Genomic DNA, 18648 nt, shown 5'->3' on the forward strand with positions numbered 1-18648 from the left:
TAGTTTTCTCAATTCTTAAAAAAACTACTGTACATTTTATGCATAGTGGAATATACATATAAATCCCTTAGGAGAATAATTGTATTCCTAGAGTATGTTATTTATAAATGGAAAAACATTTTATCATGGAAATGATAAAACTGTCAAATGCCTGAGCCAGAAACAAAATATCATTAATTTACCAGCAAGAAGTATCAATAGCTTCCTATTGCAGTTAGTATAAAATCTAAACTCACTAATAAGGACTATAAAATCTGTACAATCTAGTCCCTGCCTTACCACTCTTCCCCTCACTCATCTAGCTCCAGCATTACTGGCTTCTTTCTGTTCTTTGAGTCTGAAATGCTATTTCCTGGCAAAACTTCACATTTTGTTCCCTTCATCTATGAGTCAGTCTGATACAGAATAGTGAGAGACCACCCGAAGTCCTAATGCAGGAGAGATTCCATGAGAAAACACATTTGGGATTATTATTCGGGGTATAAGAAACATGTATCTTCCCCTGTTGGATTGTAAACAGCAGATAAAGGGACCCTCCTTGCTCCATGCCACTGCAATGCTGCCATGGTAGAAGACACAATAACTGAAATGAGTAGACTGAAAATACTCAAATGAATTTATTCTAGTACAAAAGGAATCGGAGAACAGGATCAGTTCTAATGATGGGGAAGACCAAGTCCACTACAGCACAAGCATATGAGAAAGGTAAAAGATAACGGGACAATACTGGTGGAAGAATTATTCTCTAGGATGGGGGCGGGGGTAGAGAGTAAAGGGACAGAATCAGCTTCATCTGTGAAACATGGTTAATGATAGGAAAGGAAGGAAATTGCCAACAAAGAAAAATGTAAAAGATGGAGAACTGAGTCCTCTATTTTTTGTACTCATTCATAAGTAAAGAATTAACTCATTGTTCCACAGAATTTGTCTACTCCAGATTCTCAAGCTGTTCAGTTTAACGGGGGAAGTAAACATGTAAACAAGTAAAAGCAATAGACGATCATCAGTTCTATGATAGAAATAAAAGCAGAGGCATAAAGACAGTGATCACTTCTACCTAAAAGCACTTCATGATGGAGATAAACTCTGAGGTAAAGTCTTTAATCTCTGAATACAGAAGTAAAATTAGATAATAGATTCCTGTGTGTCTTTTGTTGACTCTTAAAATTTATCTTTATCTGACACTTTCACTAATTTTCATTTCTCTATTGTGTGTGTGTGTGCGTGCGTCCCCATCCCTCCCTCTCTCCCAAGTGGCCCTAGGAACATATCTATTTGTAGAGACCACAAGCCAACTGGAGAAGACTTAGTCTTTACATGCATATGGACAATTGTGGGTGTGTTTTAAGTTTTCCCTACTCTTTATTAATCTTCCAAATCCATGTATAAACAAAAATGATGAAGAGAAGAATTAATAACAATATACTTGAATGGCTCATATTAAATTGAATCAAATTGCAAAGAAGATAATCCAATTCAGTTTCTAATTGGGTGAACTTAGTTATTCCAATAAATCTTTTAAAAAGTGCCACTTCAACAAATTTGTGAGAGTAATTTGCCTATCAGTGTTTAGAAGGAAATATAATGAACTCTGTTTTCAAAATGTCAACAGTGAGATGTTCCTTTGGAACATCAAAAGATACCTAGTAGGCAACTTGGGAGATAATTCTAGGTTGGAAATGTAGTTTAGGAGGAAGTCATAGATGTAGATATCATCACACATATAGAGGAAGAGGGATACATTAAACAGATCAAAAAAGAATGATAACAATGGTATGTTGTCTCAAAAGAGCAGAACGAAAGACAGCCAGTAAACCAAATTTGCAGAGACTGTGACATATGGTCTACAAAGATGGCTGCCATCAAGTTCTTCCCTTCTTATATGTAAAAGCCACCCCTTCACTGAAAGACAGTTTACTTCTTGGCCTCTTGAATCTTAACTGGCGTTGAGCAGTCTTGTGGCTACTTTAACCAATAGAATAGGGCAGAAATGACATTCTGACACTTCTGAATCCAAACCTTAAGAAGACTGACAGCTTCTGCTCCTTTCCTCTTGGAATGCTCTTTATTAGGACCTAACTGCTATCCTGTGGGCAAGTCAAAGCAGCCACATACACAGGTCCATATAAAGGAGAACTGAGCCCCCTGACATATTGCCCCAGCTGAGCTGCCAGCCAGTATCCAGTTATATCCCCCGACCATGAATGTGAGGCCATTTTGGCCCTTCTGGCCTTTTCAAAACCCAAGTCTACATAACTTAAAGCAGAACCACCCAGTCAAATCAAAGAATCATGAGAAGTAATACACTGTTAATGTTTTAAACCATTAGGTTTTGAGTGGATTGTTACACAGTAATACGTAACCAAAACAAAGGTCTACTAAGATAAAAACTGAAAATAATCCTTTTTTTTTTTTTTTTAACTGTTGGGCTTTGAGGGAATAGTTTCAGAGCATGGTAGGGCAGAAACCAGGTTTCAGTGAGCTAAACATTGGATGAAAAGTTAAGGGTAGACTGAATGAAAATTCACATACTAGGCACTAATTCGTAGATGAAAAAGCAGCTCTGTTAAATTGACACTAAATATAAAGGCACTTATACATGATTTAATATAAATATATATTTTATATCTATTTCCTAACAAATGACAAAAGAATGGTACCAAAATTATTAACTCATACACAAAAATCTTAAAGAGCATTAATAGTCACATGAAAAGGAAAGATTCACACATCCCAAAAGCACTGGTTTTCCCACATATTTTAACAAATTAAAACAACCATATTTTATAGTTCTTTATTATCAACCATAATGTGGTCATAACCAACTATGAGCCATTTTTTAAAGAAAAACATGAAACAAATTTTTTACAAGTAGAATAAAATCAAGATTTCTCCCTTAGTGGGAATATAAGATAAAGAGTTTTCACCAATAGCAGAAGAAAAGGAAAGTTATATTGTTGAATGCCTTTCTAAGTAATTATATTTTAGCTTGATTTAATTTTAAAATGGTCAGGCAAAATTGCCAAGAAGCAGAATGTGTATGTGTGCTTGTTATTATATTGGTGATTACAAAAGAAATTTTTAAAAATAATTATTAAATTTAACTCTTGGCTAAATTAATTATTTTAATAACTTACTATAAAATCTTCTAAATAAAGTATATCATTTTTTATTAAGCAGAGTATGCTAAATATAATTTAACCTTTTGATAAATCACAACCTTCTTTCAAAACATAACCTCTGAACCATGTTGTAGATGCTGATATAGTTATTGGTCAAGGATAGAATAAGTTATAACAATAAAGGAGGAAGCCACAATAAATGAAGACAGATTTAAATTAAATAATATAAAGACACTACTATTTTCAAAAATTAAGTATTCACAATTAAACAATGGTATCACACACATTCACTACATTACACTTCAAAACTATTATACTGTACCGCTTCAGAGCAAGAGCTTCTCCTCCATGACTTGAATCATTACCAGCATCATGAACTGCCTCATAGTGTTTGAAAAGTTCATCAGCAGATCCAAGAGATTTCATACACTGGGGACATATGAAACCCTAAGAAAGAGATAGAAAAAGGTTTCAAAATAGTATTTTAGTATTGCAAAATAACCATTTGTATGTTATGAAATACAGTCAAATGTATTATTCATACCAATGGTACCATTAAGTAAACTCTAATTTATGGTGTTAAGTCCAAATTCTGGTATTGTGCAAAGGTACATCACTGCTTATCCTGGATGCAGTTTACAAGATATAAAGAAAACCCTTACAACCTTCTTTTAGGTTGAGTAAATTAATGTTAAGAGAGTTTTATCCTGAAAAGTCAATTCTAATCTAGAAGTCTAGTTGAGAAGATTTGCCTTCATATCCTCCATCTCTCTAGATAATCCTCTTCGTAAATAATACCTGCTCCAATCTACTTCAAAGGAATGATAACCAAAAACTTAAGAACGTGAAGTACTCTGATCATTGAGAAAAAAGGTAATGTAAATAACTCATAATTACCACAGAGTTATCTACAATGGTTGAGAAGTATTCTAGTCAGTAATGCTAACCGAAGACTAGCATAAAAATTTTAAATTAACTTATAGTCCTGTACTGCTCTTCTAAGAACTTGTGGTTCCTCCATACCCCATTTATACTTCTGTAATTTGTCTCTTCAAAAATTAAGTTTCTTGAATTACCTTAAAATTACTATATATATATATAGTCCTGTAAAATAATAAAAACTTACAAATAATCCCAGAATGACTATATGGTTATGGCATACAAGGTCCTTCATGTGTATTACCCGAATGACCTACCAGTCTGATGTCTGGACACCCTTCCTTACTCTATACAGCATGGCTCAACTATACTGAAGTACCTATGCTTCTCTGAACACACCATGGTATCTCACATTTTTATCCTTTTGTATGTATATTGCTATTTTCCTCCAGCATTATTATTAGTGTGTCAAGTTTCTACATTCACTGCGACACACAACACAAAAAAGATTTTAATCTATGCTTCCCTAATGGCTAGTGTAGTATTTTGAACATACCATGTATTTCTATACTGTGTATTTATTTAGTGAAATATGAATAAACCCAGCAGGGAAGAATTTGGGGGGCGGGGACAGAAGAGCTTCAATAGTGCAGATCACAAAGCTTCCAAGGGACAGATTGAGCTAACTAATAAAAACTCTGGATACATAAAAACTAAAAATAAATAAATAATTTGTGCTCTTTTGTTGGCTGTTACACAAGTAATATACCCTTACTTATCATTTGTGCATATTATATGGCAAAATCAAGGCTCACTGAGCATAACATTACCAGACAATGGTGTAACAAGTATATATAAAGGATTATAGGAACACAGGAGAAGAGGTATCCAACTCTGCCTGTGGTAGCAGTTAATGCTTTACAAAAAATACAGATACACATACATATTGTGTATATGTGTATATATACATATATGTAGAGATATGTATATATGAGACATTAGAATTAGGTACTAAAGAATAAGTAGGAGGAAAAAGACTAAATAGAAGTTTACTTGTCAGAAATAAAGGTATTCTAAGCAAATGGAGGAGCATGAACAAAGATGAAGGAAATGGTATGAAATACAGTCGTGCTGCATTTAGGAAGCAGAGGTCTGTTCTGATTATAGAGCAAGAGTGAAGGGCAGGAGCACTATAGGTGAATGAATGCAATGATCTCCAAGAAACTCCTAAAATAAGCAAAGACAGTAGTACTGAGGCTGTGCATTTGGACATCAGAATAACGCATCAGGATGCAGAGATATTTGATGCTCTGCTGAATTTGATGTCTTCTGAATGAATGAATGCTCCCAATCTATGTGTTAATCTAGCTGATGTTATGCTCTTTTTTTTTTAAAGCCACCTATTATCTACCATCATGTTTCATAACTGCTCTATATTATGCTTTATTTGGCATTCTTGTAAACTTCTGCCCAGTAACTACTGTATCACACAAGTTAACATGCTTTTGGTGCAACAGCACATAAACCCCTATAATATTTAGCTTGTCATCTCTCTTTTGCGTCTCAGCTTCTTCTAGTAACTAGAAGGCAAATTACAGTGTTCTTCAGGGAATCCACACCCCATTACACTATTTAATCTTCACAACTTTGGCTTCTTGAATATTGTCTCTACTTCCAGGTTTTGGCTTTAGATACCTAAGTATGCCAAAAAGCTAGTGATCACATTAAGGTATGCCATACCCTCTTAAAGCTTCTAAATATTACCAGATTAATATTCCAGAATGAACTGATTCATCCCTAAAGAGAAATTTAGAAATTCAGTAATAAATATTTAGTTATAGAAATATTCCACCTAAGTAAATTTTCCATGTGATTAGAGCTTTCATGGATGTTTAAATAAAACTTCAGTTTGGGGACATTTCTGATAAAAATAAATCTTCCTAAAGTACATATATTCACTTTCTCACCTTCTTAAATAGAAGATATTAAACCTTTGCTTAATGTCTAAGCAGCATAAATATTAATCACTGAATGAGTATCTTCCACTCTGTTAATTCTGGCAAGCATCTTTAATTCCTGTAACCACATTTCAGTTTTTTCTAAACCCTGTTTTGTCTTTCAACAATCATTTCTAAAAATTATTCACGTGCTATTTCTAGCAATGCTAGCCTCATATGAATGGGAAGGGTATACTGGGGGGGGTCTATTAAAACTATATCACTCATTTAAAATAAAAGTAAAATAAGCTCAGAATGAATATCTGAGAGATGTCCCATGAATGGGACTTTGTGATACTAATTCTGGATATTAAGAGATTCCTCTATTTTTTCTAAAATATTGTCAAGGGGACTGAAGTTGCTAGATAGCATAAAACACCAAATAATAAAATACTCAAAATAGCTAGCTATATTTCCCTTAATCATTCCAAATTTCTCACCAACTTACACACACACACACAGGTTAAAAGCAATTAAATACCTTACTCTTAGCTTTCAGTTATCTGCAATCCTTTCTCAGATCCACTGTAGCTAAGAGCTTATCTTAACTTGATACTAATGATACCCTGTTGTACCAAGTATCCTTTCAGGTAAAAGGAAAGTTCTTATTAAGTGACAGGGAGAACAAGTTGTCACTTTTGATTCTGGCTAGCCCATAAAGAAAAGCTAACCCATATGTTCTGGAAGAAAGACAACTGGTAAAATGCTAAGCAGAGTTCCAAGACTTTTTTGCCTCTATCTTTGTTCACACTGCTTCAGCTAGTTTAACTGGTATCCTCCCACAGGCACCCGTTCCCCCATCACCCTAGAGAATGTCTGGTTTAAGTGTTCCCCACCAAAGTTTTTCTGCAGTTTCCCTTAAGTTGAATTAGACATTGCACTCTTTTGCAAATATGTATCATAGAAACTTCCTGGCATAGAGATCATATCTTATTTACCTTTTTTTATCCCCTTTATCTACCAAAATACCTGGAACATAAGAGGTACTCTATTAATGTGTTAAATAAGTGGAGGTTTGGTGAGATTGTTTTCCTTATATGTCATTATCTCATAGGAAAAAGTAAGTGTGATTTTTTTTGTCTTTCATGGTTAAAAAAAAAGTTTCATTCTTTTATAAAACTTATAGAAGAATTTTTTAAAATCTATGCCTCTATTTCGTTATAGAATACTGTAGTCATTTTCAAAGGAAGAGACATAGCAGGATCATCTGAGAAACTGTTTCCAGCCTAAAAATTGGCAACAATTCCCCTCACTGGTTCCCACCCCTAGCCTTAGATATGCATCAGCCCCACACACTACAGAGAAACATTTGGGTGACCCACTGTTCATAAGTATGCCTCATTCTTTCCATCAGGTCTGGGTAGTCAAAACAAAGGTTGAAACAGTGGTAGACCCAGGTTCTAATGCAGTGTATTTTCCCAAATAAAGACAGTGACAGTTCACATGCAAAGTCGTCTTTAAGAGTAAAGCATTAATCTAAAACATTGTAATATATTCACTGATAAAACATTAACTAATAAAGATATAATTATTGAATAAAAAACTCACTTTATATTTCAAATTTCATGGCAAAATTTATGCAAAAACATTAACTTAAATGTTTATATTTGTTTACAGATTCACAAAGAATAGCCAAGCCAACTTCCCAAGAGCCTCTTTTCCTTATTGAAGCTTCTTTAAAGCATGCATAATTAAAGCAATCCATATTCCCTTGTAGCATAAAAAATTAAGCAACACCAAGGCCAGGAAAAACAAAGCTATTTTGAGCAACCCATAACCAAGCTGCTAAAACAAAATATATAGGACCCACAGTAACACTGGAGTCATTAAGAAGTTCCTGTCCTCTTGTCTCATTTTCAGCGTGCACTTTCTGGTAATGCTCCGACAAATCAATAGCAGTTATACATCTTTTCATACATAATGGACAGATGAAACCCTGTGAAATAACAACTTTTAGGAGGATATACATAAAGTTATTTATGAAACAAAATACAGACAGTGAAAACAGACATAACAGGAAAATAATTAGTATATCTCTTTTTAGTATATAGAAAGGAAATTTTTAAGCAGTAACTGCACCTATCCAAAGTAGGACTTTGAAAATTAGTTTCCATCCTCATGCTACAAGTTTCCTCTGGTTCAGTATTATAGTAACCAGCTGCTTCAGTTGGAATATAACTACTCTTTTTGTTTATAATACTTTGTTCTTGCTTATCTGAGAGCCATTATTGGCAAACTAGTTTTTATTTTAGATCAAGAAATGACTGGCAGTTTTAACAAATACCTTTATGTAAGATAACATTCTCAACAAAAAAAATTCTTATGATGAAAGCAATTTTTAGTCTTCACCATATTCCACTAGCCTAAGATACTATTCTTGTCCACACCCATGTGTTCCAGTAGGTAGGTTTCCAGTAGGTAACCTTTTATTCTAACTTTATGAGCCAAATAAAATCATTTAAAAACAATTTCCCAAAATCCCTATACCTAACAATATCTATATTTTAAATGTGAGATGTTACACTTATCTTTGGTTTGGGGTTTTGTCAGACAGGAACAGTAAAAGGATAAGAGGATAGAGGAATTGAGAGGATCAAGGAGAAAGTAAATTAAATGAAGACAGTGGTGAAGGACAATAGGTTATAAAGTTTATAATGTTATGGGTTTGGTGTCAAAAATAGATGTGGTTTTGAGTCACAACCAATATTGACTATATGAATTTTAAAAGTCACTTTATTTTGCTAAATATCATTTCCTCATCTATAAAATGGGGCTGATATTAGCATCTGTTCTTCTAGAGTTATTGTATAGTATATAAAATGCTTAGTACAGTGCCTGAGACATTATAAGTGCTAAACAAATATTAACTGTCATTGGATGTACAGTTAGAGAGTAAAGGAAATGAAGCTAAGAAAGGCTGAGAGACTAGAAGAAAAAATAGAAATTAAAAACCTGAAATACTCAGTAAGGCCAAAGAAGTTAAGTAGTGAGGAGAGAAAAAGTTTTTTCGAGGACAAGCGGTTAAGGTAAAGAATGCAGAGATACGATTTTAACATTTCAGATGAAACTATTCTACCTGATAAGAAGATGGAAGGTACTACCATGGGCTTGAGTAACTAGAAAAGAGGTAATAAAGATCATTGGCACTGATAACATTAAGAACTGGGAGGCTAAGATGTTCCTTGAGTCTCTAACATCACTTAGGACCATAGCAAGCAAAAAGACTGCAAACAAATGTTCCAAAGTGAGAAGCAAGGCAGGGTAGCAGTTAAAAGCCAGTCCTGGGCTTGAAACCTGGATTCATACCACTCTTAGTAGCATGTATGACCTTCAATTTCCTCATCTTAAAGGAGGTAAAAATAACACCTACTTCATATGGGGGAGTTGCATGAGAATTAAATGAAATAATAAATGCTAAGTGCTTATCACAACATCTGATACAAAGAAAACATTCAATAAATGTTAGCTATCATTAATATCATTGTTCCTTTTGTTAAGAACCCTTAAATGGGACTAGCTAGGGGATGAAAGTAAGGAACATGAATTCACTTTTTTTCTTTTTGCTGATGAAAGTGCTGTCTTCCAGGCAACCACAGTCCCGAGTACTAAAACTACAGAATAATTTTTCAAAAGAATGCACTGTTGCATTTTTTACCACAATATATTTATGCTGCCTACCATTTTACTCATTTCTTCACTGTAAGCATCCGCATATCATTCAATCATTCATTCAAAAAGTATTTACTGAGTGTGATTACTAGGTCATTATGCTACCGTGCTGAGAACACAATGGTAAAATAAAATGAAGTCCCTACTCTCAATAAGCTTGCAGGTTTCTTGAAAAATTTACTAAAGAAAATAATCACATTTTACACTCCACTAATCAGAAAATCCTATTAAAACTACCTTCAAAATATATTCAGAATCTCAGGACCTTTACTGTTATCGCTTGATCCAAACCACCCTCACAGTGTACATGCATCACTGCAATAGACTTCCAACAGTCTCTCTGCTTCTATCCTTACCCCACTAACAATTTTATTTTCCACAGAGCAGCTAGAGTGTATCCTACAAAAACGTAAATAAATTTTGTCGTTTCACTGCGCAAAACTCCCAAGTGACTTCCCATCTCACCAAGAGTAAAACACCCAAGTCGTTACAAAAGCCAAATGGCCCTATGAGGTGGGCCTCATTACCTCACTATCCCAGCCTCCCCTCACACTCACTGTGCTGGAGCCACACAAGCTTCCTGGCTTTTTCATCACGCCAGGCATGCTCCCACCTCGGAGACTGTCTACTTGTTCCACATGCCTGCAACATGCTTGTTCCAGAAGTTCACATGACTCGTTTCCTCACTTCCTTTAGTTCTTTCTGAGCTATCCGCTTTCTTAGAAACATCTTCCCTGACAATCCTATTTGAAATTGCACCTACCCAAAATACTTTCTGTGCCCCCTTCCCTGCTTTTATTTTTCAAAATAACACTGCCTCCTTCTTTACAATTTTAGTGTGATTTGGGTTTTTTGCCTGTTCCTACCCACTAGAATATAGGTTTCACCAAGATAAAAACTTTTTACTATTTCACTCACTGCCATATCTTCAGCATCCAGAACAGTGTCTGCCAATAATAAATATTCGACCAAGAAATGAATCTCATAATAATAGTCATTACCAAAAGGATAAGGAATACTTTTCCATAGAAGAACATGGAAGAAGTATCCATCCTACATGTGAGCCAAGGAAAGTTTACTGAAAAAAAGTAATTATCTGCGATGACACTTGAAGGATAACCAGATGTTAACCAAGAAAAATGAAAAGCCAAGAACAAGTAAGGCATAGAGATCAGCATATTCAAAAGTCCAAAGATAATAAAAAACTTGGAACACCTTAAAATTAGGAGTTCATTATGCCTGCATCAAAGAACATTAAAAAAAAAACCCACATATATAAGGTTGACTGATTTCCCACAAAAGTAAAAATTTAATGCCATGGGGAAAGGTAACATTTTCAACAAATGGTACTGACAGGCATATGGGGGAAAAAATGTGATTTCCATATTCACATGGAAAAAATGAAACTCAACCACTACCTCATACCATACATAATAATTTAAAATAAACCACAGACTTAAATGTAAAAGCTAAAATGATTTTTTTATCCTTCAGTCTTTTTTTCTAAAATATAGTTGATGTACAATATTATATGTTACAGGTGTACAGTATGATTCACAATTTTTAAAGGTTATACTCCATTTATAGTTACTATAAAATATTGGCTACATTCCCTGTGTTGTACACTGTATCCTTGTAGCTTGGTTTTTATTTTTTTAATCAGGAGAAAGTTTTGCAGTCTTGGGGTAGGCAAAAAATTTTGTAGAACCCAAAAAGCACTAACCATAAAAGAAAAGGATGACAAACCGCACTTCACCAAAATTTAAATCTTCTTCTCTTTGAAAGACATCATTAACAAAATGAAAAACAAGCCAGATTGTAAAAAAAATATACACATCACATATTTCTGATTGTGGTATAAGGCCTAAAATTAAGGCCCAATATTATATGCTGCCTTGACAACTGGTGAAACTGGAAGAGCTTCAATGATCTAACTACAAGCTCCCCTCCTTACTCTGCTCCAGCAGATAAGGTCCTCTAGCCCAAAAACCCTCCTCTGCACTGGGAGCAGGCACAGGGCCTGCTTAAGCCTGAGCAGCAGGTTTCAGTTTCCTACCAGTCCCTGGAATTATTCAAACAAGCCAATCACATCTCCTGTAGGAAGCAGACACCTCACCTTCCTGATACTATAATGACTGCTTCTCACAGCCCCTGAGTGTTCGTTTCTTCCCCAAGTGCAATCCCTGTGTGGCCCTACTTGGCACACAGTGTCCTCCTCACCTGGGCTGTGAGTATATGTGAATAATAAACTGCTGTTGATCTCACTTATCTAGTGTCAGGTTAATTATGTGTTGAGCCATCCCCATAAGTCTAGGGAGGGGCTTCCCTTAGCAATGGGGTGAATAGGAGGCAATCAAAACACTGACAAAGGACTTGTACTCAGAATAGATAAAGTCATCTTACAATTCATTAATAAAAAGATAATTCAGTTTTTTAAATGGTCAGATTTCCAGTTCCAGATAAAATGGAATAGATACCCTTCTTTATTCTTCCAGCTAAACACAGCTAAAATCCCTAGGCATTATATATAAAACAAACATAAGACAATTTTGACAGATAAAGAGAGAAACGCAGACCAGCTAAGGAGCTCAGAAGCCAAGGACTGAGACAGTGGTGAGTACTCTGCATTTTCTTTTTGCATCATATATTCTAAACTAGATGCTAGAGAAGCCGGCAACCTGGAAACTTCAGTGGACCCTTACCACTTACCAGTGGACAGCACCACAAGAAAAGGCTGCTCTCCCTAGCCAAAGGAGCAGAAAAATGAAGATTCGATTTAGTAATATGGTGGTCATTAGTGAGTGCTTTCAGTGAATACTAAGGATGGAAACCAGACTGGAAAGGGTTAAAGAGTAAATAAAGACATTTGCTTCTGCAATGTGATATACTAAATAGTCTGAACAACTGCCCTGACAAGAACAACTGACATAAAAAATCACTTATTACATTATATATTATATGTATTATATATTTGTTACAGACTGAATGTTTATCTACCCTCAAAATTCATTTGTTGAAATCTTAATCCCCAATGTGATGGTACTAGGAGATGGGATCTTTGGGAGATAATTCAGTCATTACGGTAGAGCCATCATGAGTAAGATTAGTACCCTTATAAAAGAGACCCCAGAGAGCTCTCAAACCCCTTCTACCATGTGAGGACAGCCATCTATAAGCCAAGAAGCAAGCCTCCATCAGACAAAGAATCTGCCAGATCTTTGATCTTGAACATCCCAGTTTCTAGAACTGTGAGAAATAAATGTTTATTGTTTAAGCTACTCAGTGCTTTTGTTATAATAGCCTATACTAAGATACTGTTATATATATTATTATACATAATAATATATAAAATGTGAGAAAAATGAGCACTAAAGCAAGGTATTGCTTTATTTCTATTTCTTTAAAATCCTGGAAGCCATATTTCAAATTTCATTTAGATGGCTGCTAAAGGAACAATGTTAAAACCTAGAGTTTGTTCAAAGTGGGAAGCCAACTTCAGAGTAAAAGGGAAATAACCTGAGAGAAAGATTAAGAGAAAAAGAGACTGAGGGAGGGGGAGAGACATCGACCAACATCTTAAACAAGTCTGTACCTTAGCATGGGCTAACGGAAAAAACAACATCTCCTGAGAATTCATAATCACCAATAACCCTTGGGTGGGTAGTTGGATTTTACACTAGTGAGTAATCTGAAGAATTTCAAGCACCAAACTTAATTTAAGGGAGTCTCAGGTTAATGGCACCTCTAAAGCAGTATTTATACGCTGATGGGAATAATTTGTGGCATGGGTAAAAATCAAAATCGTAGGAGGGAAAGATGATAAGCTGAGAATATGAGAGAGAATGGAATCCAGAGCAAAAGCAAAATGACTGAAGTCTGATAGGAAAAGAGACCTGTCTTTCACGTACAAAAGTAAGAAAAAGAACAGAGGTGCAAGTATAGCTTTTAGTGACAAAATGAGCACATTCATCTAATGGTTCCTATTTTCTCAATGATATAGAGAGTAACCAAAGGAAGGTGAGAATAAGGTAAGACATACGGAAGATTTAAGGATAACAAAGAGAGTACGGCTATCACAGACAATAGAAAAGGGACCCTGATAAGAAAGCACAGCAGGATTACCAGCCACTGCTCACTACCTTTTGGAGATTCTTTGTTGTTTTTGGTCTGAATGAGGTCAACAATTACTACTAAATTCCTTTCCAGGGTTACAACTGAGCACTCTGAGCTCATCACATCATGAACACAGTTTGGAATGTTTTCCTTAAATATATTTCCTTAAACTTGCTCATAATATAAAGTTCAACTGATACTTTTACTTCTCACTTTCACAGTCTTGTTAGATCTTATTACAGTTAATACACATATACATGAAGACAGATGGCCAGAAAGAGACAAAACAGAAAGATGAATGGATAGAGACATACCCAGAAACAAACACAAAAATAGACTCACCAGCCAAGAGGTGGGGAAGAGTAGAGAAAAGGGGACTGGGTAGATAGTACAGTTAGATTCAGAAAGGGACAACTGACAAAAACTGTCAGAGCAGAAACACAAGTGTATCAATCTCTTAGGGGCAGTATTATGGGTGGTTTTTATGTTCTTCTCTCATCTTACCTCCTTTTTCTGTAATGATCATATATTGTTTGTTAAAACTAATAATAACAATAAAGCAACTACTAAGGCTGACTTTTGGAAAAATGATGGGTTTTTTTTAGACTTATTTACTTTATCCATTAATTCTCAATAAGTTATCAAAGATAAAAGTTCTTACAAAGTCATAAATGAAGACAACAAATAATGTATAAACTTTATAACTAATCTAATCTTTCATTAGCTTAGTAGTTCATGACAGTACAAACATAATTAGATACTAATCAACTGTAATTCTTCACAGATTTAAAAATCTTCATTAAGTTGAGATGACATTAACATTAAAGACAAATTGGTACTACTATTTTTCGGTCTTAATATACACTTTCTCAGTCTCAACTAAGCACAAATAGCTATCCATAAATATGATTCAAAAGGTGCTTTTCAATTTGTAAGAAAGATTTCTGAGAACTTTTTCTACAAAAGTTTAAATTACCAGTTGTTACTTGAAATATTTGCTATTTTTCCTTAAATATTGAATTTTATTGTAAAATTTTATTTTCATACCTCTGAAGAGCTTTCATTAGTGACATCCACAGTGTTTATAGGAGCTGCTGATGAATCTAAATCAGAACCTTGAGAGCCAACTCTCCCAGGAGTCTGAAACACAAGCAGAAGGGGGAAAATCAAATTAAATATTAACAATATATTCATAAACTATTTAATAACCTAAACAGTAATCAAGGCTAGCCTTATACATACAAGTAGACATCCTCTCAATAATAACAAACAGTAGTAGAAGCTATCCTTTACTGGAGACCGACTGTACCTAATATTTTATCAAGATCTCTACCTGGATTCTCTCAGTTTTAGTTTTTTTGAAACTAATAAAGTTTATTTTTGTATATAGTGCTTTATCATCCTCATCTCACTTTCACAGAATATCTTATTTAATCACAATGACATCTCTGAGAGAGGCAGGGATAATGTTATCTCTATAGATAAGAAAAGAGAGAAAATAGACATCACAAAGCAGCTAAAAGATTTCTCAAAATTGTACTGTTAAAAAAAAAAAAAAAGGAAGCAGAACCAAAATGCTAAAATTTTAATTCCTCTTGCATTGCTCTCTACTACACCAACTAAACTACAATAATTTGAGGGGAGCTAAAAAGATCAACACACCACACATTATCTAGTCACCCATCCATCTACCACCGTACTAACCATTACCAATCTATCTCCAATACTTAATATTCCATTGTCAGAGACAGTTTGGAGGGTTCAAGATGATGGTGTAAAAAGATCCTGAACGAACCTCCACCCACAGACACAACAAATGTACACTTATCTATGGAATAGTTCTCCCAGAAAGGGACCTGGAAACTGAATGAACAGAACCTCCACAGCAAAGGGTAAAAGGACAGCAATGAGATGGATAGGAGAGGCAGTCACAAAACCAAAACTACAGCAAGCCACAATCGGGAGGGATCACAAAGGAATAGATCTTTCCCCTGAGAAGCAAGGGATTTAAGCATCACATTAAGCACCCCAACACCTACACCCTGCACAAGAGATGAGAACCAAAACACCTGGGTTTGAAAACCAATGGGGAATATGCCTGGGAAAACTAGAGAACTATAGGGAATAGAAAATCTGCTCTTAAAGGACTTGCACAAAGACTCATTTGACCTGAAAACCAGTGCAAAAACACCAAGCTGTAAAGTGCATGAACAATGGGTAAAGGGGACTCACCTACTAGCCTTGAAGCATCTGCTGGAGGGGCAGGAACCAGTTGGCACACCCCCAGGGACTGAGTCACTGGCAGGAGCCATTTATGTGATCTCAGGCTACCTTGCTAATACCAGTGCTGGCTGGCACCATTTTGGAATTCTCCATCCAACCTGTTAGCGCCAATGGTCACACCCCCACTGAAGCTAGCATTAACCTGATACCTAAATCAGACCAAAAAAGAAAATTACAGGCCAATTTCTTTGATGAACATAGATGCAAAAATCTTCAACAAAATATTAGCAAACTGAATCTAACAATACATTAAAAGGAGCATGCACTATAATCAAGTAGGATTTATTCCAAGATGCAAAGATCATTCAACATCCACAAAGCAATCAACATGATACATATTAACAAAATGAAGGATAAAAATTATACGGTTATCTCAATAGATGCAGAAAAAGCATTTGACAAAATTCAACATCCACCTATGACAAAAACTCTCAACAAAGTAGGTATAGAGGAAACGTACCTCAACATAATAAAGGCCATATATGACAGATCCACAGCTAATACCACACTCAACAGTGAAAAGCTGAAAGCATTTCCTCTAAGATCAGGAAATAAGACAAGGATACCCACTACAGACACTTTTATTTAACATACCATTGGAAATCCTAGCCAAAGCAATTAGGCAAAGTAAAATAAAATTTAATTTAATTTAATTTAATTTAATAAAAAATAAAATAAGGAAAGAAAAAAGCATCCAAATCTGAAAAATAGAAGTAAAACCATCACTATTTTTGCAGATGACATGATACTATATATAGAAGACCAGAAAGACTACACACACATACACACAGTTAGCACTAATAAATGAATTCAGTGAAGTCACAGGATATAAACTCAACATACAGAAATCTGTAGCATTTCTACACCAATAGCAAATATCACAAAGAGAAACTAACAAAACAACCCCAGTTACAATTACATCAAAAAGAATAAAATAACTAAGAATAAATTTAACCAAAGAGGTAAAAGACCTGTACAGTGAAAAACCAAAAGACAATGATGAATGAAATTGAAGAAGATACAAATGGAAAGATATTCCACAGTCACTGATTGGAAGAATTAATATTCTTAAATTGTCCATACTTCCCACAGCAATCTACAGATTCAATGCAATCCCTATTGAAGTTCTAACGGCATATTTCACAGAACTAGAATAATTCTAAAATTTGTATGGAACCATGAAAGACCCCAAATAGTCAAAATAATATTAAGAAGAAAACAATGGAGGTGTCATGCTCCCTGATTTCAAACAATACTATGAAGCTACAGTAATCAAAACAGTGTGGCACTGGCACAACACAGACACACAGGTCAATGAAACAGAATTGAGAGCCCAGCAATGTAAACCCACACACATGTGGACAGCCATGTGCAAAAGAATGAAACAACTCAAAATGGATTAAAGATTTGAATGTAAAACCTGAAACCATGAAATTTTTAGAAGAAAACATGGGCAGTAACTTCACTGACATCAGTTTCTGTGGATCTGACTCCAAAGGTAAGGGAAATGAAAGCAAAAATACACAAATGGGACTGTATCAAACTAAAAATCTTCTGTACAGCAAAGGAAACTATCATCAAAACAAAAAGGCAATCTACTGAATAGAAGAATGTATCTACAAATTATATACTCGATAAGGGGTTATTATCCAAATATACAAAGAACTCACAACTCAACAACCAAAAAACAACTCAATTAAAAAAAAGAGCAGAGGATCTGAACAGACATGTTTCCAAAGACATGTGCCAACAGGCACAAGAAAAGATGTTCAATATCACTAATTATTAGAGGAATGGAAATCAAAACCATAATGAGATATCACCTCACACCTGTCAGAAAAGACAAGAAATAACAAATGTTGGAAAGGGTGTGGAGAAAAAGGAACCCTGAAAACTGGTGATTCGACTATAAACTGGTGTAGCCACTATGAAAAAAAAAGTATGGAGAGTCCTCAAAAAATTAAGAATGGAACTACCATATGACCCAGCTATTCCATTTCTGGGTATTTATCTGAAAAATACAGAAACACTAATTCATAAAGATATATGCACCCCTATGTTCATTACAGCATTACTTACAATGGCCATGATATGAAAACAACCTAAGCATCCAACAATGGATGAATGGATACAGAAGATGTGATAAAAACACACACACACTAGACTACTAGTCAGCCACAAAAAATGAAATTCTGCAGTATTTGCAATAACATGGATGGACCTTGGCGCATGATGGACTATGCTAAATGAAATAAGTCAGATGGAGAAAGACAAATACTACATGATTTCACTCATATGTGAAACCTAAAAAAAACAAACAAACTCAGATACAGAGAACAGATGAGTAGTTACAAGAGGTAAAGAAGGTTGGGAAAATAGGTAAAGAGGGTCAACTGTATGGTGATTGACAGCAACTAGACCTGGGGTGGTGATCACTTTGTAATAAACACAGATGTCAAATTATAAAGCTGCACACCCAAGCTTATATAATAAAATCTTAAGTGGACTATCTTCAAAACAAAGAATAGGTTAACAAAATTGTAACAAACACACTCAACAAACCTGACAATTAAAAGTGCCAAGAG

The 18648-nt window shown here is 34.9% G+C and overlaps 1 protein-coding gene across 10 annotated transcripts in view; it reads right to left on the reverse strand.

Annotated features, from left to right (window-relative positions):
* The window catches only part of EEA1 (early endosome antigen 1), a 454873-nt gene that overhangs the window by 66386 nt on the left and 369839 nt on the right, over window positions 1-18648 (reverse strand). For 7 of the 10 annotated variants that reach the window (XR_010383157.1, XM_064491578.1, XM_064491584.1 and 4 more), the window contains 3 exons: window positions 14828-14920; window positions 7809-7934; window positions 3445-3569 (listed from right to left, as the gene is read on the reverse strand). Coding sequence is in view for 9 of the 10 variants with exons in the window: in XM_064491578.1 (XP_064347648.1) it covers window positions 3445-3569; window positions 7809-7934; window positions 14828-14920 (344 nt within the window). In the remaining variant the exon portion in view is untranslated. Of the gene's footprint in view, window positions 1-3444; window positions 3570-7808; window positions 7949-14827; window positions 14921-18648 lie in introns of those variants that run through there. The other 3 variants (XM_064491581.1, XM_064491582.1, XM_064491583.1) reach the window with 2 other exon arrangements.

Source organism: Camelus dromedarius, chromosome 11 (genome assembly GCF_036321535.1).
Source record: "Camelus dromedarius isolate mCamDro1 chromosome 11, mCamDro1.pat, whole genome shotgun sequence".
In the NCBI taxonomy this organism is placed as follows: Eukaryota; Metazoa; Chordata; class Mammalia; order Artiodactyla; family Camelidae; genus Camelus; species Camelus dromedarius.